The 24,544-nt window shown below is 42.4% G+C and overlaps 2 protein-coding genes across 2 annotated transcripts; one reads left to right on the top strand and one right to left on the bottom strand.

Annotated features, from left to right (window-relative positions):
- Window positions 1-2,472: 2,472 nt before the first annotated feature.
- On the bottom strand, window positions 2,473-6,147 carry phkg2 (phosphorylase kinase, gamma 2 (testis)). The gene is made up of 10 exons (XM_083786692.1): window positions 5,949-6,147; window positions 5,469-5,579; window positions 5,188-5,363; window positions 4,845-4,899; window positions 4,681-4,746; window positions 4,294-4,457; window positions 4,079-4,169; window positions 3,823-3,976; window positions 3,385-3,510; window positions 2,473-3,175 (listed from the first exon to the last, which is right to left on the bottom strand). The coding sequence occupies exons 2-10, from the start codon at window positions 5,561-5,563 to the stop codon at window positions 2,930-2,932; spliced, it is 1,173 nt and encodes a 390-aa protein (XP_083642818.1). The 5' UTR covers window positions 5,564-5,579; window positions 5,949-6,147; the 3' UTR covers window positions 2,473-2,929.
- A 259-nt stretch (window positions 6,148-6,406) lies between these two features.
- rnf40 (ring finger protein 40) lies at window positions 6,407-24,075 on the top strand. Its single transcript, XM_083786675.1, has 20 exons — window positions 6,407-6,459; window positions 6,911-7,056; window positions 7,165-7,332; window positions 7,717-8,008; window positions 10,287-10,487; window positions 11,254-11,375; window positions 12,132-12,278; window positions 12,820-12,894; window positions 13,290-13,409; window positions 15,123-15,302; window positions 16,284-16,419; window positions 17,046-17,167; window positions 17,720-17,982; window positions 18,347-18,464; window positions 18,762-18,911; window positions 21,322-21,534; window positions 21,794-21,919; window positions 22,257-22,397; window positions 22,936-23,037; window positions 23,544-24,075. Exons 2-20 carry the CDS (start codon window positions 6,919-6,921, stop codon window positions 23,718-23,720), a joined length of 2,991 nt encoding a protein of 996 aa, XP_083642801.1. The 5' UTR covers window positions 6,407-6,459; window positions 6,911-6,918; the 3' UTR covers window positions 23,721-24,075.
- Window positions 24,076-24,544: the final 469 nt, after the last annotated feature.

Raw genomic sequence — 24,544 nt, 5'->3', positions numbered from 1 at the left:
TAAGAGCGCCCCTCACTTCACACAAGTGTGATTCTTTGAGTGTTACTAGCCACCCCTATACGCAGCAATGTGTGTCCCTCTATGTCTGTATGTACTGTATGTCTAAGCACAGAAATACAGTTTTTAACACACAAACACACACAGTACAAGTACAGTATAGCACCACTATTTTTTTAAATGATTTTAGCTTTACATATTATTTTGAGTTGGGTTGTTGTGAATTATACTTCCGTGTCAAGGTGCAGGGAGTAATATAATGACAAGTAGCCTACTAGTTGTGTCTGCACTGAGTCCTCACTGGGATGACATTACTGCATGAAGCAGCAACTAGAAGTAAAGCTCTTCTCTCCATGTCTTCGGCCAAGGTACGACTTGACCTGTCCTTGACATACTCTGGGATGCTAAAGGAGGAAGTCATTGTCTTGGAGGACACAGCTGTTCCAGGTATTATCACATTACTGTTATGTGTCGCTCTATCATTAGTCATTCATTACAGTTCAAGTCAGTCTCATGGTGTTTATTTAGAAATGACAAATTGTACTTAGTTGGAGAACCTCTTCATCCTGGCATTATCAATCCGAAATGGTGACAACAAAGCTCAACAACACGATTCATTGTGAGCTTGTAGATTGGCTATTTTTGGTGAAGGGACTCTGGTCAACTAATATAACGTAAGTTAAGGAAGACTTTTTTTCTTTGTTGTCACCAGACATGGAAATAGTGATGGAAAAGGAATCAGAAGAATTGCGATATGAAGACCAGGGTATTGAAACACAGGTGCCATCGACCACAGGCCTGGACGTAGAGGTCACCATACCAGGTATGGTCATGACTCACTCTAAATGAAAACCAATTCCGCTGTTACTTGTGCGACATTAAAACCACTTTTGTAACTTGCTTGCTTTTTGACTATCAGGATCCAAATCAGAGCTGCGGGCAATGATACAGCAGGAAGTCAGAGAGGAGTTGGTGCGTGTGTCTGGCCAACTAGAGGAGCGTCTCAAAGAGAGTGCAGATCACCTCAACAGCGCCTTGGCTTCATTGCAGCCCAGTCTTCAGGGCAATAAGTAGTGGGTACCAAAACAGGATTCTTTTTAACCTGTCATATAAAAGTCTGGGTGTTTTGTTGTGTGCACATTTTGTGTTTGTTTGTTTTTTTGTGTTTAGACTCTAGTGCAAGATTTATTTGCCTCAATGTCATCAACTAAACACCAGAACACAGATAGCCCATATATTTGTTTTATTATCATTAATACAACTCTGCATTATATTATAGATAGGTGTAGGCTACAGTTATTGTACTTTAGTACAATGAATGTAGTATTATATTGTTGTTTCAGGAAAAGTATAAAATGTAGCGGTTAGTGAATGGTTGAATACAGAATGCTATTCGTTGCAAGAATAAATGTTACAACCCTCTGTACCAAACACACAGATGAAAATGAAACAACTTGACTTGGAAAGGAATTACTTTTCACAGTTTCCCTAAAACAGTGTTCAGGAATATCCCCATGTGTAATAGGGAGCACACTACCTTATCAAGGTATTATCAAGACAGAAACAAAATGACAAAAAAAATCACAAGGTCAATGTGAAGAAGACTTTCACAACGATAATAACATTTCAATAATGCACTTAAGTATTTCAGATGTTTCTATTCTGAAACAGGTCCATTGGAATTGACCAGTATCTCTTAATATTAATTACTGTTAATTAATGCTGATTAATTCTGAACTGATTAGTCTCATCTAAAGTTTGTACTGTTTTAACTGGTTCCAGTCAGTGTGAACTTAACCTTCGCCTCTTTTTACGAGGAATTGTACAGCTCAGGGATTGACTTTATAAATCAATCTGCATGTATATATCAAGGTCAAGGACTAAAAGATAAAGGCTTATGGAGTTTCATGGAAGAAAATCTCTTGCACGCCCTAGCCTCTTCATACGATTTTGCATGACACTAGTCGCACAAATGGCCTGGGTTCCAGTCTCTTTTTTTATTTTACACATACAGGTATAGAGCCCTGGACCTGGCATTAGATATTTTATGGAGGGCAGATATTCCGGACCTGAACTGATCTTTTGATTAGACTCCAACATATTGCTGGCCTATAGAAAAACCACATGCAAATACATATAATTCTACACACAAGGTAGGTTGTACCAACATGGTTAAATTTAGGTCAGTTATACCAGTAATTTTAAACCTTGTATAAATCTGATTCTGAATTAGCAATTATTTTAATAATTTAAACCACCACTAGGAGGAGGTTTATGCTATATTTCCATTTTATTGTCAAAATGGCTGCATATCTTCACTGGATGTAAACGATCTGTCCAACCATGACTTTAGCATTGAAGTATGCTTATTGTTGTTGTGAACTAGAACCTTAATATTTGTGCATGATATTTTTCATTAAATGATTGCTTACATTGCATTCACATAAACGGCAGTCACAAATGATTGGAAAACCATAGAAATTATAATTTATACTCAATAGTTAATAAAGACCTCGTCCTCGATACACTTAAGAGTAATAAATGTATTCACTACTTACGACAGTAACAGATTGTGCAATTGTGCGTTATAAGTAAAAGTGGTACAGTATTTCACTTTTCTGTACCCATTCATCTATATTTTAAATCATTTAAAATATTTCGACTCATCAATTTACAGTATATCAAAACAATGAGATTCAACATTGAGGAATGCACCGTTATCAATAAATGAATGCATTAATGTGTATGTTAAGGCATACAAATGTCTCCGGTCCCGACTCCCTATAGATGTACATAATCAGCAGGAAACACGAACATTGGCTTGACAAGACCCACATTCATACAAAAACAACAACACATGCTAACTGTAGTTCATTACAATGGCATAAAAGAGGAAAAACCCTAATTCAGTTAGTAAATGAGGTTGACCCTTTCAAGTTTCAAATTCCTCCAGGCCCAGGAGCATGATCTTGGCTGTGTTCTGGAAGAGGGCGGCCCGGTTCTGCTGCTCCCCTTTCTTGACCCAGTGTCCGTACATACGGAAAGCGCAGCCATCGACGAGTTTGCGGATGCTGCGGAGGGAGTATGGATCCCTGGCCAGGACGTCGCGGGTCAGCGGGAGCGCCCTGCGGTAACGGCTATACATCCTAATGCAGGCTAGCACACTCAGTACTAGGACCTGTGGAAGGCAGGGAAGAACATGGAAGGCAGGGAAGAATGAAAAAGTGGTTGAAATTTCAAATTCCAACTGTTTCTATTTAGATGACAGAAAATACTAGATGACTACTTGATTGAAGCAGGATTCCAAATCCTGGAATGGTCCAAACTCCTGGAATGGTCCTGGAATGGTCCAAACGCCAAATTGAAACAATCGATATGGTGTCTCACCCTAAATGTCTTTCTGGGAATGAAGAGCCGCACTTCGTCCTTTTGGTACTGTCTGAAGAAGGCATGAGCCAAGGCTTGTTCTGCAGAGAGACGGGCAGCTGGGTCCACCACCAACAGTCTGGATATCTGAGAAGGAAGGACACAATTGTGCAAAACATAACCACAACTGTGTGAGTATACCATTTTGAGACCAGACACCAGAGCTGCAATATAACTGGCACCTGCTTGTGTTGTAATTACTGGGTGCCTTTGAAAGATTAAGGTGAGTTCAGAGATGCTGTGTTAAAGCCATGCTGTCATCTCAAATGATTATCTGCCATCTAAACTTAAGACAATGTGAATAGGCCATATCCACATGGAGGCAATTTTGCTTTCACAATATGAGCAGTGAGGTTTGTCAGGAGGAGCAAAACGGTGCGAATATGGACATTGTCTCACCAGGTCTTTGACAGTGTCTGAGCGGTCATCCCACTCCGGTGAGCTGAACTGATAACGACCTTCCATAATCATCCTCAGCATCAGCATCTGTTTGCGATGCCAGAAAGGTGGTGAGCCGGCCAGTAAGGTGAACAGTATCACCCCGCAGGCCCAGCTGGAACAAAAACAAGTCATATTTATGAGCAAGGATTACAATAGAATAGATGTGGTGACAAATGTTGTTTTATTGACAAAAGGGGGATAAATAAAAACTCACAGGTCAACCTCTTTCCCATAGCCCAGGTGCATCTCATCCATAGAACATTTCAGTATTTCCGGGGCCAAATAGCCAGGGGTCCCACAAAGCTCTGATTTATTTACATAAAAGACAGAACAAAACAAATAGGTTTGTCTTCATCACATAATTAGAGAGTGAATCAAATAAATGTGCCTAAATGTTGATCCACAGCCCTGTTTCTCATGTTAGTTTACCTCTGAGATTCTCCCCGTACTCGAGCTGGACAGAGAAGCCAAAGTCTGACAATTTGATGTGCCCATGGTCATCCAGAAGAATGTTCTCAGGTTTCAGGTCCCGGTGGACAATGTTGAATGAGTGAAGGTACTGGACCGCCTCCAGCAGAGCTCGCATTATACACCTATGGAGCGAGAATCAAATCTAGTGAGTATTAGCCAGCTACAGTCAGGTACTGGGGATTTACATACGCATATGTGTTGTACAGTTGCATATTCTGGATGAGTGTCAGCTAAGTTATTAAACAAGTGAACCTAAAGCTTAAATTGTACAACCGCATGACTTATAAGAAAATAACGATGCGATAACGAACGACAGCGCTAAATGTTTTCAGTTTTGAATCTCACCTAGTCTGCTTCTCGCTTAGAGTAACCTTTTCTGTGAGGTAGTCAAAGAGCTCTCCTCTCCTCATGCTGAAAATAAATATGTAGAGTTGTAAAAACATAGGATCAACAACAAACCATTTATTATAAGCACACTCATTCATACATATAATTTTCTTCATACTCACAGGTCAAACACCAAAAATATGAAGGTTGCCGACTCGTAGGAATCAACAAGAGTGACTAAATGTGAGACACAGATGACAGAGTAAGTGTTAGACTCATGTTTTCTGCTTCTTTAAGCCCAGTCCACACCAATGATTCATAACGAGTTGCAACTTGCAACCAGTTACAGAATTCTAAAACTGCACTGACCTGCAACAATTCAGACCAATTGACATGTTTGCAGGTCAGTGCAGTTTGGGATTTCTCTTTCAATGGTTGCAGTTGCAACTTGTTGCATTTTGTGATGGACTGGACAATTTCTGTAAACTAAAATGATAGTCCCAATAGACTAGAGAATCAGCTTACTAATTGAGGGGTGTCCCTTCACCATGTTGAGGACCAGGATTTCCTTCAACGTGGATGTTTTCACCTCTTCCAACTGCATAATCGTCATCTTTTCGGCTGTAATTTCAATAATCTTTACTGCCAGCTCCTGCCCAGTCTGTTTACGCACACACCTGCGCACCACACTGCTTACACCCCTGAGAGAGATCATAATGCAACACACAAAGTGTTTCTTTACCACACACAATCAAATCGATGTTGTTACAGTTGTGTGCTGCTGTGTTCATATTGGACTCACTCACCTGCCAATCACCTCTTTAGCGTCATACTTCTGGTAGAAGTCCTTGGCCCCCACCCAGTCTGGTAGTTCATCTCCAACAACAATGTCTTTTGTCATGGTGAGGAGCTGCAGTCTAACAGAGAGTGACCATGTTGTCAGTCACCATGAGCAATGGCACGAAAGAAAGTTATCCGGGGCACACTAACGGAACTTGCAAAATAATCACTGTTCAGACAGTAACAAGTTAACGCTTCTGTCTTTCCGTGTGCATCAAGACTGCATGGTGTGCATGACAAAGTAGATTGCTCAAGCACTGCTTATAGGTAAACAACCCATTTTACATACCACGATTCACAACAATGTTATATATTATATATATATATCACATTCGGCATGTGAATGAATGAATGACAGGCTGATAGATAGGCTGTGAGATGGGGTTTGGCCTTGCAGCTAGCATGCATGCAGGCAGGGTTCCCCTTTTGCAGCGGAAATCTCTTACCTCGTAATAGTATGCTGTCAAAATGTGCTGTCAAATGTCATGAGAGTAGACGGAGTAAGATGCCTGTCTAGTAATGCTACCACGTCCGAGGAAAGGAATGTTATGCCATGGTTGCAGCATTCGTCCCTACACCGATGCTAGTTCGCTACTCTAGCAGAAAGCAGTATCTTCTGGATTGTTTACATTCATAGTCCAAAAAAGCCCTCGATACGTTTCCATCCAAATATGGCAACAGCGACACCTAAAGGACTAGCAAAGTAAAGTCCAACAACAGGGTTTCTGGGAATCATTTCAACGTAGATACATACATGCAAATGTAAACACATTAAAATAGTAGTGTTTTTATATGTTTATGTTTATGCTGTTTAACGACAGACAGAACAGACAGACAGAAACCTGTTTTTTTTAACACACACTACCGGGGCGGAAATCTGTCGTCATTTCCCGTAGCAGCATCATCAGCATCAGCAGCTTGATGTTGCACGTACCGTCTGTGCTGCTGCTGGTGAAGGTTTGTATTAACGTTGATTTAAAATAGAGGGTTAACTTCATACATTGATGCATATGCTTGTTGTGCAGATTATCCTCCTGTGTAACAGATTGTTAGCCTAGAAAGACAGCAGAACATCATTCGGAGAAGTAATCGAGGAGCGTGCTTTTAAGCTAGCAATTTAGCACAATTAGCATGGCTCGCAAGCTAATAAGGAAAGAGCTATAGCTAACGTAAAAGTCAAAACACAGAAGTAAAGGTGTTGTCCACTCCAGACACAATGAACAACAACACGACAATTCACTTTACGTTATAATAAGTAATGTCTTAAATTTGCCTCGATGAGTGCGCTGTTGTGAACTTGATATAACTGTTTTCCAATACAGTTTATGACCGTGTTCAAATGAATGAAATTACATGAGTCATGTAATAATGTTCCTAACGCCATGGTGTATTTTCTTGTTGAGAGCAGAAGTAAACATGTCAGGTGCTGGCGGAGGGAAGCGGCCCTCAGGAGGGGACAGTCCCCCTGGCCCACCTGAGAAGAAGAACAAGAAAGAAGAGAAGACGACGACCACTCTCATTGAACCCATTCGCATAGGGGGAGTGTCTTCCACGGTTAGTTTAAACTGATCATCATTATGTCCCAGGCCTGCCAGCATAACCCCATACACATGACATCTCTGTGAAACAACATAACGCTGTTCTCCAACGTGTCTCTCGCAGGAGGAAATGGACATGAAGGTGATCCAGTTCAAGAACAAGAAGCTGTGTGAGCGCTTGGAGCAGCGGCAGACGATGGAGGATGAGTTGCGAGAGAAGATCGAGAAGCTGGAGAAGAGACAAGCCACTGATGACACCACTCTGCTGATTGTCAACCGCTACTGGTCTCAGGTACATCTTCATCTAACTGTTTCTGCAGGGGCTCCATCACAAAGCCTGTCTAAAGGTAGTCAAGCATTGTAACGCACCGAACCCACCAGATCTGCACTTTAATGTGCACACAGGTTTGTGCACGACCAAACCGGGACATTTGGTCATTCTAGAATCTATATACCGTAACAATGTATTTGTTTATATGAGCAAATGCACCTTTTCTGCCCAGAACGGCCAGTGAGAACGACTGCATGTTTTAACATGGTGTGACAGAAAAGCAGTGAGCGCTAATCCTTGCGTGTCCTGTAGTGTTGTGTTTAACATGGGGCTGACACCAAGATGATGCAAAGTGTGAATACACCTCAACACTCCACCATAATGTTTGGTGCTTTTATCTTGCAGTTGGAAGAGAGCGTTCATGTCCTGAGCCAACGCATCAAGCCGGAACCTCCAGCAGCACCTGCTCCCGACCCTCCCTCAGGGCCTCCCTTGGACCGTGCCTTGATGGAGGCGGGGATGATTCCACTGCCACCAGCCCCTGCCGTGCCGCCACCACCGCTCCCGGACGCAGTGAACGAGGTACAGCCAGAGCAACAGGAGGAGAATCAGAAAAAGGAGCCACAGCCCCCTGCTCCTTCTGATGGCCTGGTGGACACGCCTGCACACACGGAGCTGCCACGGGAACCCACAACTGGTGAGGAGTTCTCCTGTTCTTTGTCTTACCTAGAAATCACCTTTTTATATTATGGACAAAGGAGGCGTTACAGTGGGTTAGAATAAAAAAGAATGGCGACGCACTGAAGTACTAAAACTAAAGGTTATTATATTGTTTTAGCCTGGGCACCATTCCATTTCGGATTCATGAACCGGTCGGGAGCTGATGATATTGCTACGTCATGTAGTAGTATTGTTTTGTAGTCATCAATCTTCCGGAACTTCCTTTTCCCTCAAACCGGTTTTTCTCAAAAGCTACAGGCTACGAGAGCTTTTATTGTTATTCTTCCGGTTTGAGGAAAAGGGAAGTTCAGTTTGATTGTTCCTGTCTGATGACTACAAAACAATAATACAACATGATGTAACGATATCATCCGTTCCAGACCGGTTCACACGGCACTTTTGGAACAGAGACCAGGCTTTCCTCCGAGGTGGAAAGCCTGGTGTTAATATTGTTTAGACTGATGCTAGGTTATTTTCTTGCTTTACCTGATCCTAGTTTTCTGAAACACTGCAGTGTCTCTGGACTCTCTGCATTTGATGTATGTGTTGCTCATTGTTAATCGCTCTGGATAAGAGAATCTTTGAGATTTTCTCCTATAATGACCCAAATGCCCAAAATAGGCATACAAGGTTTAAAGAGTTTCAGTGAGTTTTATAGCTAAAATAGAACTCGATCAGGAGGTCCTAGGCTGTTTCCTCTTCGCCTCTGGGGAAAAACCACCATAAAAACAGGGATTCATTCAGGCCAGTAGGTGTATGGGGAAATGAATGCCTGTCCCTCGGATACGATTAGAGGAATGGCCTGGAGGTCTGTTAGAATGGAATCCTAAGTAGAGACATGTAGTTCCCAGTGTACGGCAGGCATCCATGGCCCCTGGTGCCACCTGGGATAGGAAGCTCAAAACAATAGCAGCAGAGCAGAGTTTGTCATTGGCAGAGATTTCTTTATGGGCGCAACCCACATAATCTGCTGTGCTGCTCATCCCACAAATCTACCAAAATGTATAGATTTGATAAATACATGTGTGCACAGTGTTAGAAAACATTGAAGAAAATACAATATCCCTTGCAAATAAACAATGACACTGATACTTTGTTTTTGTGTACTTTATCTGTCGTTATGAGCCCTGCCCCTTGGCAAAGACGATTTTACATTATGTGATGGAAAGGAAGCCAGTGATGCATCACGTTGACACTAACTTTGAATTGAAAGAATATACTGACAGCAGGATGTCACATGTATGACCTTTTTTTATTTGTATATATATATTTTTGCAGATTTATGAAAGTACAGAATTTAAGATTTCAAATGGCGTGTCATTTATTGAAATCGGAAAATATTTGAAGATATGCCCATTTTAAACCCAGTTAACCCAGAATACCCAAATCAGAGACTAACCAGTCCTCTAATCACCCCCACCCCCCATTGTCATCCTCAGTCGGTTGTCAACTCTATAGAAACTTGAAGCAACACGTAACTAATTTTCACAAAATACTACCATACTACTCAACAGCCTAGGGACCAACAGTGGTTCTTCTCAGACTTTTGGTGTCTGCACACTGCAGACGTTTCCATTTTCCCGAAAAACACGTCCAGTCTGCAGTTCAAGGACCGTAACTCTGTCAAATGTAACCTAATTGACCGTCACTTTATCCCTGGGTTGATAATAACTGAGTGTATAAATGTAACCAAATGGACTGTTACACGTCCAATTGGTTACAGACCTTTAAGGGTCTAGCAAACATTATTAACCACAAATGAACCTGTATTTTTAGCATTCTGATTCTTTCTTTCTAATTATTATATTATAATGCAACTGTTAGATGCGACACAAACACACTGAAACATCCAATGATCTTTGTGTGACATCACTGACATGCGGAAGCTAGGCATCCGTTCATAGCTGTTAGCATTGGGTAACCTGTCGTTTTTTAACACAGCATTTGAATCAAAACACTCACCTCGTGTCACCAGGCTATTCACGCTGTCTGTCGCTCTGAAGAATAATCCTTTCTGGGGAGCAGATCAGAGCAAAGATGTTTTAGCAGTAATGCTTTAGCAGTAATGCTTTCTCCACACCTTGCTACACAAGACACATGCTTGTGAAGATGGGCGGAGATACGAAACTGCCTGGAAGACAATGGTAGCATTTCTAACAGTTGTTTTTCCCCCCTGTTTTTGTCCCATTCTCTGCTGCACCTTTGGTGTTTGTCTAATCACAACACTGCACCCGTCCACCTCCCTGTGTGAGCAGCCAGTCTGCCACCTCCTCCTCCCCTCAGTGAGAATGCCAAGGCCTTCCTGGCCACGCTGGCCCACAGCAGCGAAGAAGAGCTCAGTCTCCAGCTGCAGGACCGCATGCAGTTCAGCAAGGAGGCCGCCGCCTGCCTAGTGTGTGCCTTTGACAGGCTGCACAGCCAAATAGACGCGCTCTGCAACCGTGTTCAGGCTGCAGGTAAACACGGAGGCATGGTCGCCTGTATGCATATTGCTTTTGTGTCTGTCTGTCTGTCTGTCTGTCTGTCTGTCTATCTATCTATCTATCTATCTATCTATCTATCTATCTATCTATCTATCTATCTATCTATCTATCTATCTCTATATAATATATTTGCATGGGATTAGAGATGTGCTGATGCCAATACTGGTATCGGGTACTCGGGCCGATACCACCCTAAAGTACTTGTACTTGGTATCAGAACCATTGAGACGAGGAGTACTACAACATTCAATTGACACTAGGCTGAACGATCAAGCAACAGGAGCAAGTCTGACCCAACACGGCAGCAAAATGAGCAAAGCACCCAAAACAGTTGATCTACAATCATAAATGACAAGTGTAGAACGGAGATCTATGTTTATATTCGGCGGGCGACATCGGATAAATAAATTAACATTTTGAGTTATAGAACAAAATGTTTTATTGCTAATAAGAAAAATAAATAGCATTTTGGAATTTGATATTTTTTCTAAATCATTTCAGGCTATTATTATTGTGGTAATTCAACATTACAGTATCATTAGAAGTACAAGGCATGACAATGAAATTAAATAGGAGAAAAAAGGGGGTAAAATAAGTGGTTACTCAACAAGAATAAAAACTAAAGTACTCTTATCGGTACTCGGTATCGGCGAGTACTTAAAAGAAAGTACTCTTACTCGGTCTGAAAAAAATGTCATTGGGGCATCTCTACATGGGATATTACACCCTTCTTTTGCAGTGTGTGAGGATGACAGCCAGTCTGACGTCATCAGTCTGAACCGTACACTGCTGGAGGAAAACGGCCGTTTGCAGGACATCTCCTCCTTCCTGCAGGGGCGACACCACAAGATGTCCATGGAGGTAGGCTGACTCAACCTGTGTGTGTGTGTGTGTGTGTGTGTGTGTGTGTGTGTGTGTGTGTGTGTGTGTGTGTGTGTGTGTGTGTGTGTGTGTGTGTGTGTGTGTGTGTGTGTGTGTGTGTGTGTGTGTGTGTGTGTGTGTGTGTGTGTGTGTGTGTGTGTGTGTGTGTGTGTGTGTGTGTGTGTGTGTGTGTCATAACACCAACAGACAGCCATATTTGTTGTTATGGTAGTAATATTGAGTAAGTTCCATTATGTGATGCGTTGGTCGTCTAGAAGGTGTTTTGTTGACAAGAATGTGTCGAGTCATCTAGAAGTGTGTGTTCGAACAATATGGGTTGTGCAGGGAGCTCCTATTTAACAGCATTTCTTATAAATGTAACTGAAAATTAAAAACATAATGAACAAAGTACTATACCCTCAAATGTTTTGTCCTGTCAAATGCAACATTATAAATGGCTCCCACTTAGCAGCATTTCTTATAAACTGAATTATAAATAAAACATGACAAAGCAGTAAATAAAAATCAAACCAAGCTGGTTTCTTCAATTCAGCAGCACCAGGTTGTAAAGCACAAATGTCCCACCCTTTCACCAATAACAGTATATTATATATCATGTCAGTGGGCTACTACCATTCAACAGCACCAGTTGCCCGTCCATGCCTAACCTCCCAAACCACTCACCCGATCAGGAACATATTTCTTGTGCACTGCCAGAAGGCCAAGGAAGTAACTGGCATCATTGTTTTTCTTCAGTACAACGAGCTGGTGGACAAGGTTACATGCTCAGAGACCAAGGTGTCTGAGATGGAGACGACTGTAGAGGACCTGCAGTGGGATATCGAGAAGCTTCGCAAGAGGGAGCAGAAGCTCAACAAACATCTGGCCGAGGCCCTAGAGCAGGTTTGTTGTTTGTGTGTGTGTGTGACACGTGTGTGTGTGTGTGTGTGTGTGTGTGTGTGTGTGTGTGTGTGTGTGCGCGCCTGTCTTTCATTGAGGCACACGTTATCGCCACAATTTGTCTCCGGTGCACATTGGTGGACATTGGAGTTCTCAAATTCTACCCGACCCAACGTGACGGGCCGGGCCTAACATTATGCCCTAACTGGGCAGAGCCGGCCCAGTTAGGGCCGGGTCTTACTTTTTAGAGAACCGTTGAGAACTCTAGTGGACATTGATAATGACTGAAAGCACTTGAGCATGTCGGCCTACCAGATGTTGCTACTTTATGTGTGCCGATGCATGTCCCTGTGCACATCGATTCTGCAGAATTGTTTACCTCAGCTATCTGACATCAACATCAACAAAATGAACATTGTCTAAATTACTTGATCGTGGATTAAATGCATGTGTGCATTGTTTCCTTTTTCTCTTTCTTTTTTTTCTTAACCAAATTCACTGTCCTGTTCTTTGACGTGTGAATGATTTTGTTTATGCTCCCCAGCTGAACTCTGGATACAACAGTTCTGGCAGCTCAGGAGGGCTACCTGGTGGCCAGATCACTCTCAATATTCAGAAGGTGAGAGTTCAGAGATGCTCTTCCTTTAATTTGTTTGCATGATTTGTAGCTAATTCTGTAATCAAGTACACAAGTATATAAATGTGATAAACAAGAAAAAAGAAACGGAACTAAAATTTATTAAACGGTGACAGATAGACACACTCTTGCTCTCAAACTCTCCCAGCACAAATTCTGTAATCAAATTTCAACCATGCTATTGATCTTTTGGGGGAAAAAAACGGCCTTTCCCTTGTGTAACATTTATTTCACATTCATGTTAAGTGTTGTACAGCCATTACTAGCACACCCGGGAGGCTGTATGTTTACCATACACATATTTTCCTGTTTGCCATATTTATACATGATTCACATGCAAACACATTTACATCTGTGTGTTTACGATCCCACGTCAGTTTGAGAGTCTGAATGCGGAGTTGGAACAGAACCAGGAGTTGGCTAACAGCCGCATGGCGGAGCTGGAGAAGCTACAGCTGGAGCTCCAAGAGGCTGTGAGGGAGAGTGAGAAACTGAAGGTAAAGCTTGGAATACATGACATGACACACAACTTCAGCCAATAGAAGGATACACATAGAAGTTTAGCCACAAATTATAGAGGGAGAAGGGATTTTACATTAAAAAAAAAGACGCATCTCGGCAAAATCTCAGTTTAGAAGTCATATTACTCTGGCAATATATTACTCTGACGGCATAGCTAAACTGTTCGTTTTGGGTTTAAAACATCAAATATGGTACATACTATGGAATATTTGTTAACGGCTCTAGTATGCACTGTGAAAGTCAACACTGGGAGTTGCTTGTTGTGTCCTGCGTTAACAGACAAACACATGGAATCCAGCAGCAGCCGATGTTTATTTCAGAAGATATTTTTTTGTCTGTTATACACACTCAGGTCCCTGTGCAAGACCTGCTTCCCATAGTCTGCTCTCACGATAGGCCATGTTCAGAATCAGACTTGCCAATAATTGGCAATAAATAATCAGGCTTCAGAGTATTAGGTTCTCCCTTAAGTGTTCCTTTAACCCATTCTGACCCGAGATCAGGTTCTAAAAATGTTTCTACATCCTGACAGTTTTCTGAAAAAGCTATGTTTCTATGTCAGTCGTTCTTTGATTTTTCAAAAATAGCAGACCTACAAGCTCGTAGCGCTATGAGCTTGTAGATCTGCTATTTTTCAATAGCTAAAGCATAACATAATGCTAACACCAAAAGGGGTTCCCGCCCAAAATGGATTAAAGCCTGGCAACCTTTTCTGGACCACATTGACACCCTTGCTGATGAAGAACCCAATATTAAGAGCAGAACACCTTCCCCTTAGTGTGAGGGTGGTATTAGAAAATCACAGACCTCTGTTAGTAATGAAGAATAAAAGGTCTGGTATTGTCTGCAAGATCTGCTTTGTAGGTCCCTTCCTATGCCAAAGCTCAGTGCACTGATTGAGTGAGGAGAAAAGTGGATGCAGACAGAGGCTGTCAATTTTATAGTACGACAATGGCAGACCATTAAGGCAATAATAAATGAATAAAAAAATCATTGTATCAACATGTTATCATGATATTGGCAAGGGAACATGTTTACCAATTCTAGTGTTAGGTTCGACACAGTGTCTCTTTGTCAGCCTTATTGGAATATAATTTCTACTCATCAAACGTGGTGACGCACCATTTCCGAGCAGTGGCCCGGGTGTGTGGCATCGCTGTCACTGTGCCATTCACATTCCTTGGTCAAGGCCACATCGGTGTCATTGGAGAATGCAAAAAGGACATCCCTCCCCTGTGTGAGCTTGCAGGTCTGGGATCCGAGCCAAGAGTCTTTGCTTCTGTTAACTTCAATTGTGTCGTGTGCATTGAGCTAAAAGGGGTATTTTATAGCTAAAATGGGGTCTTTTTACCATTTACCCTTGCTTTTGTGTGCACCACCATTTTTCAGTTGTGGTTAACCGCCAGAATATGTAGATTTTTCCAGGTTTGTTTAAGTCTTATGAAGGTTGTCAATATCTGTCAGGGTAAACTATCGTGAACTAAAGAAGTCACAGAATTTACTTAACAATGATTACACAATACACACAGAGAGCTTGCTACACATTTGCATTTCATCAGAGAGGTCATATTGCAGTATCACCTCACCTGCAGACCTCTGGATCAGTTCTGGGAATCGGTGCCTCTCTCAAAGACATTCCAGTAATGTTGGAGGTCTCAATACGTTTCCCCAACCCATCCTGCCTGTAGATGGACCTGCGCAACATTCCAGAGGAGGTGGTGAAGGAGACCCCAGAGTTCAAGTGTCTCCAGTCCCAGTTCTCCCTGCTGTTCAGCGAGTCACTGGGGGTGAAGACACAGCTGGACGAGGCCCGCACCCTGCTGCTCACAGCCAAGAACGCTCACCTCCGACAGATCGAACACATGGAGGTAAACTAATTTAGGGTTAACCCATTTAGACCTGAGGTCGATTCTACAAATGTCTTCTAAATCGTGACCGTCATATGAATGTGATATGAATTTGGCGGTGGACCCCCATCTCAAAATATGATGTTCCAAAAAGCGTTTAATTTGAAGTGTATTCTCTGAAAGAATTCAAAGATTTCCGCCACATTTTCACAATTTTTCAAAAATAGATCTACAAACAGCTCAACACTAATGATAAAATCTGTACACTGGTTCTCAACTCCAACCTTTTTGTTGCTGCTTTCAATGTTTCAATTATCTCTTCGATCAGGAATTTCTGAAAATCGGCTAAGATTTAAATATCTATATGCCAGAATACTATAATTAGTGATATGGAGAACTAAAATAGTTATAATACAATCATTTTAATGCCAATAGAAAAATCCGTGACATACCGTACACACTATATCTCATTTTATCACGGCAATCCTATAGTATTATACCCAGTCCTGATGGTGGCGGTAACTTCACCATTATGCCGATTTTGACCAATCGGAGCGAATCTGGATATCACTTCCGGTTCAACAGACGTAAACATCCGCTATCTTTTTTGCACTCAGATGCACAGTCAGATGTCCGGGATGCTAAGCTATCATCGTTGATTTTAATAACTACGTGAAATTAAGCTCTAATCAAGCCCAAAAGATCACATTTTACGCAGCGATACACGAAGACCACGCGAGAGCGGGCACACGATGATTTCGGCTGGTTTTAGGTAGATTACATCGGCCGTTAGCCAAACAAGCTAAAAGTTGCTACATTTTGTTAATTAAGCCCCCTATTATAGGGAATTAAACGATTACGTCAATTACGGCACTGGCCATAAGGGATTTATTGATTCATCACGTCAAATACGTCAATAGACATAAGGGGGCAAGCACTATGTTCATATGGCATTAATTGCGCACTCTCAACACATCTTCGTCTTACCGTCTCTGTGTCCAGAGTGACGAGCTGTCCCTTCAGAAGAAGCTGAGGACTGAGGTCATCCAGCTTGAGGACACGCTGGCCCAGGTGCGCAAAGAGTACGAGATGCTGCGCATCGAGTTTGAGCAGAACCTGGCAGCCAACGAACAAGCAGGTACTCTAATCGTCCAAAATGCCTCCTCGCATTAGTCAATGAAGCTAGGAAGGAAGACAAAGAATACATAATCATCATTGATATTTTAAGTGCGAACATACACGGGAAGTTGGGGACCAAGCTAGGCTTTCTGCATGGTTGTCATACTCCTGGTGGTCTGTCCAGATGGGGCATATGGACCCCTGGTTGATCTTCATTTGTTTGCTTTCTAACATTGTACTGTTGTTAATATAATAGGAGCTAATTAAGCTCCTATTATAACTTTGCAGAGTATTATAATTGCAACCTAGGGCATGGCCATGGTTTATATAATTTAGTACGACTTAAAAGGATCCTTGGATACGTGTATGCTGTACCTATGAGGAAAGAAAATGTACAACATCAGGTTCCTAGCAAGTAGTCGTTGTGTTGTATCGAATGATGGGTGTATTTTATAGCATTTGATAGTAACATGTAATCGAGGATGTTCCCTGTACGAGTGCACTCACTGTGTTGCGTTGCATCACCTACCGTTTTATAGTGTCATCGAACCTGTCACTCGAACAGCTGAGCTTGTCTTTTTACAATATTCGATAAAGTACTGTGACTCGAAGTGGATTGATTGATCGTCCACTGTATATTCTCAGGGCCCATCAACAGAGAAATGAGACACCTCATCAGCAGTCTGCAAAACCACAACCTGCAGCTGAAGGGCGACGTGCAGCGCTACAAGAGGAAGCTGCGAGAGACACAGATGGAGATTAATAAGGTAGAGGAGCATGGGTCATTGACCAGTAGGTCACTTGTCTTTCCCTATATTTTGATAAGTTAGTTGTGCCTTGTTGTCCCATTCTGGACAGTTGCGTCTGGAGATTTATCCCATTTAGGTCTGTGACCAGATTCTACAAAATATCTTCTAAATGACAGTTTTATGAAAAACTGTATGTTTCTATATCAGTGGTTCTCAAACTATTTCATGTCAAGGACCCCCAGAATTATAAGTATTTGGCCGCGGACCCCCATCTGAAAATGTTGTTCCCCCCAGAAGCAAATATTTGAGTTAAAAACGTTCACTGTGAAAGAATATATATACAAAGATTTGCGTCACATTTTTACCATTTTTCTAAAATAGAAAGATCTACAAGCTGGTAGCGCGGCACTCGTTGCCGTGCTACAAGTTTGTAGATCTGCTATTTTTCAACAGCTAAAGTTTAAAATAATGGTTAACGTGGTTAAATGCTAAGGTGACACAGATGCGTCCTCTGGTCTAAATGGCTTAATCAGTTTGTGGTGGTCGTTTTTTTCACACTTTGCTCACTAGCTGCGGTGCCAGAGCGGAGACATCGCCACTGTCCTCATCCTGGAGGAGACGACGAGCGACAGCACTGACGTGAAGAAAGAGGACGACGAGGAGCAGGAGGAGGAGGAGGAGAGGAGGAAGGAGCTGGAGAGGCAGCGGGCTCGCGAGAGGGAGCGGGAGGCAGAGAGGGAGCGAGAACGTGAGCGCGAGAGAGAGAGGCAGCGCAGCGAGGAGCTGAAGAGGAAGGACTCTGACACGTTGAAAATGCTGAGAGCTGAGCTCAAGTACGTTGCCCATTTTATTTTATATTTTTAAGATTTGTTTTTGGCTTTTGTGCCTTTGTTGATGGTTACAGTGAAGACGGACAGGAAAGGGGGATAAAGAGAAGGGGAGAGACATGCAGCAAAGGTCGTCCTGAACGGGACCCCGAACACGTGACGCGCTGTCAGGCCAGAGACTATATGTGGCATGTGCCTGGACCACTAGGCCAGCGGGAGCCACGTTACCCATTTTCAATTCACTTCAACACACACACTTTCTGAGAATGAATGTGTTTTTCTTTATTTGGTTAGTGTGTGTGCGTGTGTGTGTGTGTGTCCCTGTTCTTGTGTTATGATGCAAATGTAGCTCTGTCTTGCTTTGCTTCAGGAAAGCCCAAGAGTCCCAGAAGGAGATGAAGCTGTTGTTGGACATGTACAAGTCTGCCCCCAAAGAGCAGAGGGACAAAGTCCAGCTGATGGCAGCCGAACGCAAGTCCAAAGCTGAGGTTTCTCACTGCTCTTCAGAATCTACTCCACATCACAGCAGGGCTTCTATAACTGAAAAGTGTTGTCACTGTATTTATTGACCCAAAACTGTCTGCTGCCATGTTTTACTTGTTAATTTTGTGAGATAAGATGTCCTAATAACACAGTGATGCAAAGGGGTCTCAGTGCGGATACACATAAATATATACTTAGACCTGACCTGTACATACACAAGCTTTCAAACTGAATAATTGAAGTGTGTGTATCTAAAACGTTGCATCAGATAAGCATGTTCCTCTCATATCAAAACAAACCAGGTGGATGAGCTGAGGTTGCGTGTGCGGGAGCTGGAGGAGCGAGAAAGGAAGGAGAGCAAGAAGCTGGCCGATGAAGATGCCCTGAGGAAGATCAGGGTGGCAGAGGAGACCATCGACCACCTCCAGAAGAAACTCACTGCCACCAAGCAGGTAAATTTAGCTAACAACACAAAGAAAATGGTTATCAGACCCTGTAACGGTTCGATATTAAATATCAACAATAAAATAAAAATCACGGGTTGTCAATGATCTGCCTTTAACCCATTGACGCCTGGTGCAACGTATACGTTGTTCTACCCTTGATGCCGGCGCGCTATCTGTGTCTCATCAGCTATTGCTATACATGTAGCAACATAACTATTTAAAAAGAAATCATCAGAATTTGAAGGTTTTCAGAAACCTTAGGTCAGGCCCTAGAAGGCGTTCCCAGATTCGGCATCAATGGGTTAAGACACAATTGATAAAGCTGAATGCAATGAAATTGCCTACATAGTTCTACACAAGCAACAATCGAAAACAAAGCTCACGTTTAGAACCCAGGACAGACGGGTTAAACGGCAAGGTTGAAAATGAATGAGCAGTTAGAATATCTGCATCTCACGCACGCACTCACACACACACGAGCTTATTGTCTCGAGTAGTTCCGTGGCTGTTTATAAACAAAGTCTGTTTCTCCACGAGATCCCTCCCGAACATAAAAGTCCCTCCAAAGCAAACTAAATACAAAAGAAACTTAATCCACCCCAGAAGCGAAAGCAATCCAAATTAATGTATTCCAAAGGAAGAAACAAATGAGGATCCGCACGAGATATCAATTAAATATAACACGAACAATCTCACCAGTTTCAGAAGAGTGACTCGAGTATTTTCGCCCAGCGAGCCCAATCGTTCCTGTGGCTATAGCTTATTTAACAAGATGTATAATAAACTAATTTGTCCAGGTCCCCCTGTTCGTTTGTCTCGCTCCTCGGGTCTACCTGGCGGGCCGGTAATCTCCGCCTACTTTATGTGCATCAGTCCATCCCTAGACCCATGTCAATCAACTCATAGCAAAACATATAGTATTTTAAAACCCCCAGTGGCTCCACATAACAATCACAACTTGGACATCACAGAAGATATAGGACCTTACCCTTGACGGATGGCGTTAACTCAGAACTATTAAATAATACAGCATGCACTTTTAAATGCTGCTATTAAAATTAATCCTTTGTAAACGTTGTGGCAGCGCTACAAGTTACAACCCTGGTGACGTTAAACCATTCCAAAAATATTTGTGTGAGTGTTTGTTGAGTCAAGACATTGTCTGGAATACAATGCAGGTTTCACACATGGCCTGATACGCCCACACTGCAGTTTTTGTTTTGTTTGTTATAATATTCATTCAACTCTTGACCCAACTGCCTTCTCAAATTTGACATCACTTGAGATTAGCAGATTATTATCACATGTAGAGGATTGAGTGGGAGTCTGATTTCTTTTAAAGCATGTATTCTGTCATCTATAGTACAAGCCAGTAAAGGCACCATGGATAGTCTTTCTTTGCCCAGTCTTTCCCTCGGTGTCCATTGACTCATTATTAATAGATTAACAGGAAGAGAAAACATTTATTTTTCAGGACACAAAATTCCAATTTCTAATGAAGATTCCTGTTTCCCTGATTGTTGGGACCACTTGAATCATTTTCTTAACCATCAAACATTTGAGTATCTAAGTATCTCAGATCATAGGGAAAGCCTTCCGATATGTCTATGTATATCGTGTAATGTATTGTATACTTTTATGAATCTGTGCTCCAAACCATGTGATCATGGTCGTGAGTTAAATAAATGATGATGAGATTGTTACATTAGTTACAATAACGTTTTAAATGGCAGTCACTTAAAAGATTAAAATGTTCATGAGAGGAGAGGGTGGAGATTTCTTCTTGTGTGCTGCATGTGCAAAATCTGCATACTTTTGTGTTCCACACACCCCTGTCACAGTGACAGTCCCACCAAAGACATCTATGCCAACATTAAGTACTTCCACAGTTCAACAGTCCTCTATGCTTTACATCTCTTGATTTCCTTCCATACCGCCACGAGCAGCGTAAGCACATTTGAAAGCTTTGTATTGAATTTAGCATTAGGGTCTTAAAATTCCACCTCATATCAGAGGCTTGATATATTTCCTTGCACTAGTTAATTATTAATATTACAGTAAAGCAGTCCCCACTGAGACATGTCTGTCTCAATGAGCTCAGTTTTATTCATTGCTTGTCATCCTAGCCTATCCCTAAAATACATTTGTATATGCATCACAATCCCCTACCCTAATCAACCTTATGTTGTTCTTATCTTATGGTTATGAAAACCAGACTCCATTCTTTCTTAAACTGACGTTCACATGCATCCAACAAAGCTCAGACAAAGGCACTCCCTTTTTTTTTCTCGCTCTCTTGACCCTCTCACCTAAAAAAATAAATAATAATCTTTGCTCACTAAAGCACCCTACACACATGCACACACAGACATCACAAACAAACTCTTATCTCGGATACCTCTGTGTGTCTCTCCAGGAGGAGGAGGCCCTGCTGAGCGAGATGGACGTGACGGGCCAGGCGTTCGAAGACATGCAGGAGCAGAACAGCCGCCTGCTGCAGCAGCTCAGGGAAAAGGACGATGCCAACTTCAAGCTGATGAGCGAGCGCATCAAATCCAACCAGATCTACAAGCTGCTGAGAGAGGAGAAGGAGGAGCTGGCTGAGCAGGTCATGACCTTCAAGACCCAGGTTAGGAGACCATGGAGAGGAATGGGATAGATGGATGGGGCATAACGGCATCCATATTTGTGCAGAAGCATCGAACAGTTACTGTGCATCATCTTATTTTACTTGTATCTTTTCTATTTACATTTTGGGCATGTCAGGCAAAGTTTGTTAAATTGTTCGAAAAGTGGTTAAGTGCTTAATTTAATATTGGACAGCAATTTGGATGTTTGGATGTGGTAAACTTGTGGTAAATTTGACTTAATGTGGTTGTCTGTCACAGGTGGACGCCCAGCTGCTGGTTGTACAGAAGCTAGAGGAGAAAGAGGGTGTCCTCCAGACCGCACTGGCTGCTCTGGAAAAGGAGCTGGGAGTCCGGACCCAAGCAGTGGAATCCAACAAGAGAAAGGTATGCTGGAGAACTCCCAAGAGTCAGACTGATTTTCAGCCATGTGCACTGCTGGCTCACTCAGAAGACCAGCACAGAATGAGTTTTTATTCCAGATTACAAACCAGTCCCAGTCTCACTGAGGTCCTGTTGCCAGTATGATGTTGCGAGTGTTGGTTATGTTCTGCACCCATGTCACCAAGACGAGTCAATGTGCCAGATACTGTACGTGGCAAGTAAAGAATCTATAGTTGTGAGTGAAACGTAAATGTTCAACATGGCAACCAAATCACTTAGCCTCTGTGTTATTTATTTATTTATTTTCCACTAAGTGTATCCTGTTCCTTCTGTTCTCCAGGCAGTGGAAGCTGCCCAGCTGGCAGAGGACCTGAAGGTGCAGCTGGAACACACCCAGGCCAAGCTTAAGGAGATCCAGGTCTCTGTAGCTGAGAACCGCACCGCCCGTGAGAGGGAGATTGGAAACCTCAAGCGAGCACAGGTACGTTGGGCGTCTTTCAGGCACAGCGAGGCGCTCATCAAGAGTTGTAGATTACAACTACACATGAAGTGGAAAGAAACCCCAAGTAACTGCCAGACAAAGGCATGTGGCCAACACATGTCAGTCATTTAGTCTTTTGGCAAATCCACCAACACAGAGCACCTTCCAATCACTGCTCTGATGTATTATGTTTCCTGTTTCATAATCTATCCCAGAGGTGATCTTTTCTACTTGCTCTTCCTCATTAAAATTGACATTTATACTTTATCTTCATTTTACTGCTTTATATTCTTTCTTTTACTGCCTTATTGTTGTTTTTACTGTAGCATGATCTCACTGTACAGTTTAATGTGTCAAATAAAATAAAAACTTCACTGGTATACGGCACCTAGCGAGGACTAGTCTTCTAAAGTGGGTTTGAGTAAGCGCTTGCTGTAATGGTCCTTTTTTTCATAATAATTGCAGTGTTTTATTGCGTAAGTAGAGCAACAACTAGAGCAAACAGCAGCTTTGACTGTAAAAAACATCTGTCTTCCAGGAGGATCTGTCCAGGCTGAGACGGAAGCTGGAGAAACAGAAGAAGGTGGAGGTTTACACAGACGCTGATGAGATCCTGCAGGAAGAGATCAACCAGTACAAGGTGAGCGTGAGCGTAAAAGATGGGGAACAGTCTTTGTTTTATTTAGAAGAGATATTCGAGAGACAGGACACTGAGGGCAGAAAGGCATGCATTGCAGCATAATTCTCCAGTCCTAATTGAACCAGGGATGTGTTGCTTTTGTGTTTGACACTGTCCAGTCATCACCCCATGATGAAGTGCCACTATGAGGGGTGTGCATCACCCTTGTTACTTCCATTGCACAGTTTGAGTTTAATAAAACATTTAGGCTTGCAGTGTGACTTTATAAGCCAGGTATTCCACACAGCACCAGAAAATGTCAACCTCACTGTATTTATTTTGTCATCAGTAGTGTTTCCCTCGTTACCGTCCGCTGAAAAGGGGTTTGATTGATTGATGTTTTTATTGACAGAAGAATGTATATACATAAACATTTGTACATATCTGTCAAAAGGATCAAACACAAGAACGCCAGAGAGCTTATTTCCATTGTAAATAATGGTTTGTTCATGCTTGCCTCGATCCAGGCTAAGCTGCGTTGTCCGTGCTGCAACACGCGAGACAAGGAGACGGTTCTCACCAAGTGTTTCCACGTTTTTTGCTACGAGTGTCTGAAGACGCGCTACGACACCCGGCAGAGGAAGTGCCCCAAGTGCAACTGCGCCTTCGGAGCTAACGATTTCCACCGCATATACATCACCTAACTCACACAGAGACACAGGAGAGGGGGAAAGAATTGTAGGTGGACATAACCAAAGGAGAGGAGACAAATGAACTGAGGATGTAGGCATTTCAATGTCCGTCCATCCCCCGTCCCCCCTCTCACGCACGCTCTCATCGGATAAAGACTTGTTCTACTGCATCATTACCAGTTGGTGACCAAACGGATGACGAGAGACTTTTGACTTGAGTGAGAGTGTTGTGCTATAGTTAATAAAACACAGTTGTTTGTGCATACAGTGATATTCCTACTGTACATGTGGATGCGCTGCACTGTTCTTTCTCTGTCTTGTCTTTGTTTTGCAGTCCTTGCCAATGTTAAACATCTTTCACTTTTAACTGACTGGGTTCGTTTTATTTGTTTATGTATTGGAGGAGATGGGTGGCACATGACTGATTAACATGTAGACTTTTGGATTCTGTTGTGCTGCTGATTTAGCTAATTTCATGAATTCAATACAGTTGGAACTGCTCTTAAAGTGCCAAGTAAGCGTCTGTTTCAGATTGCACTGGAATGCATGCATACGTTTTAAACATGTAATCATCATTATACACAAACATAAGAATGCAATCTATAATTGTGAGTTAACCCTACACTGAATCTGTTAACAGTACCGCCAATACCCAAGAGTCGTCCGGCTTTGTCTGGCACTAATTCAGCACATACGGAAGTGTTTGGATCACCTTGGGCAAGAATCCTCGCTGTGTGTTCATTCCGTTACCATGGCGCCCACTGGAGAGTTTGACACAACATCTGCAGCTTATAGTGGCTCATTACTGATGAAGTCACTGCAGTGGAAATTCAGCT

The sequence above is a fragment of the Protomyctophum parallelum genome (genome assembly GCF_964188405.1).
Source record: "Protomyctophum parallelum genome assembly, chromosome: 17".
NCBI lineage: Eukaryota > Metazoa > Chordata > Actinopteri > Myctophiformes > Myctophidae > Protomyctophum > Protomyctophum parallelum.
The sequence above is the reverse complement of the archived record's forward strand: the minus strand, read 5'-3'. Positions and strand labels throughout refer to the sequence as shown.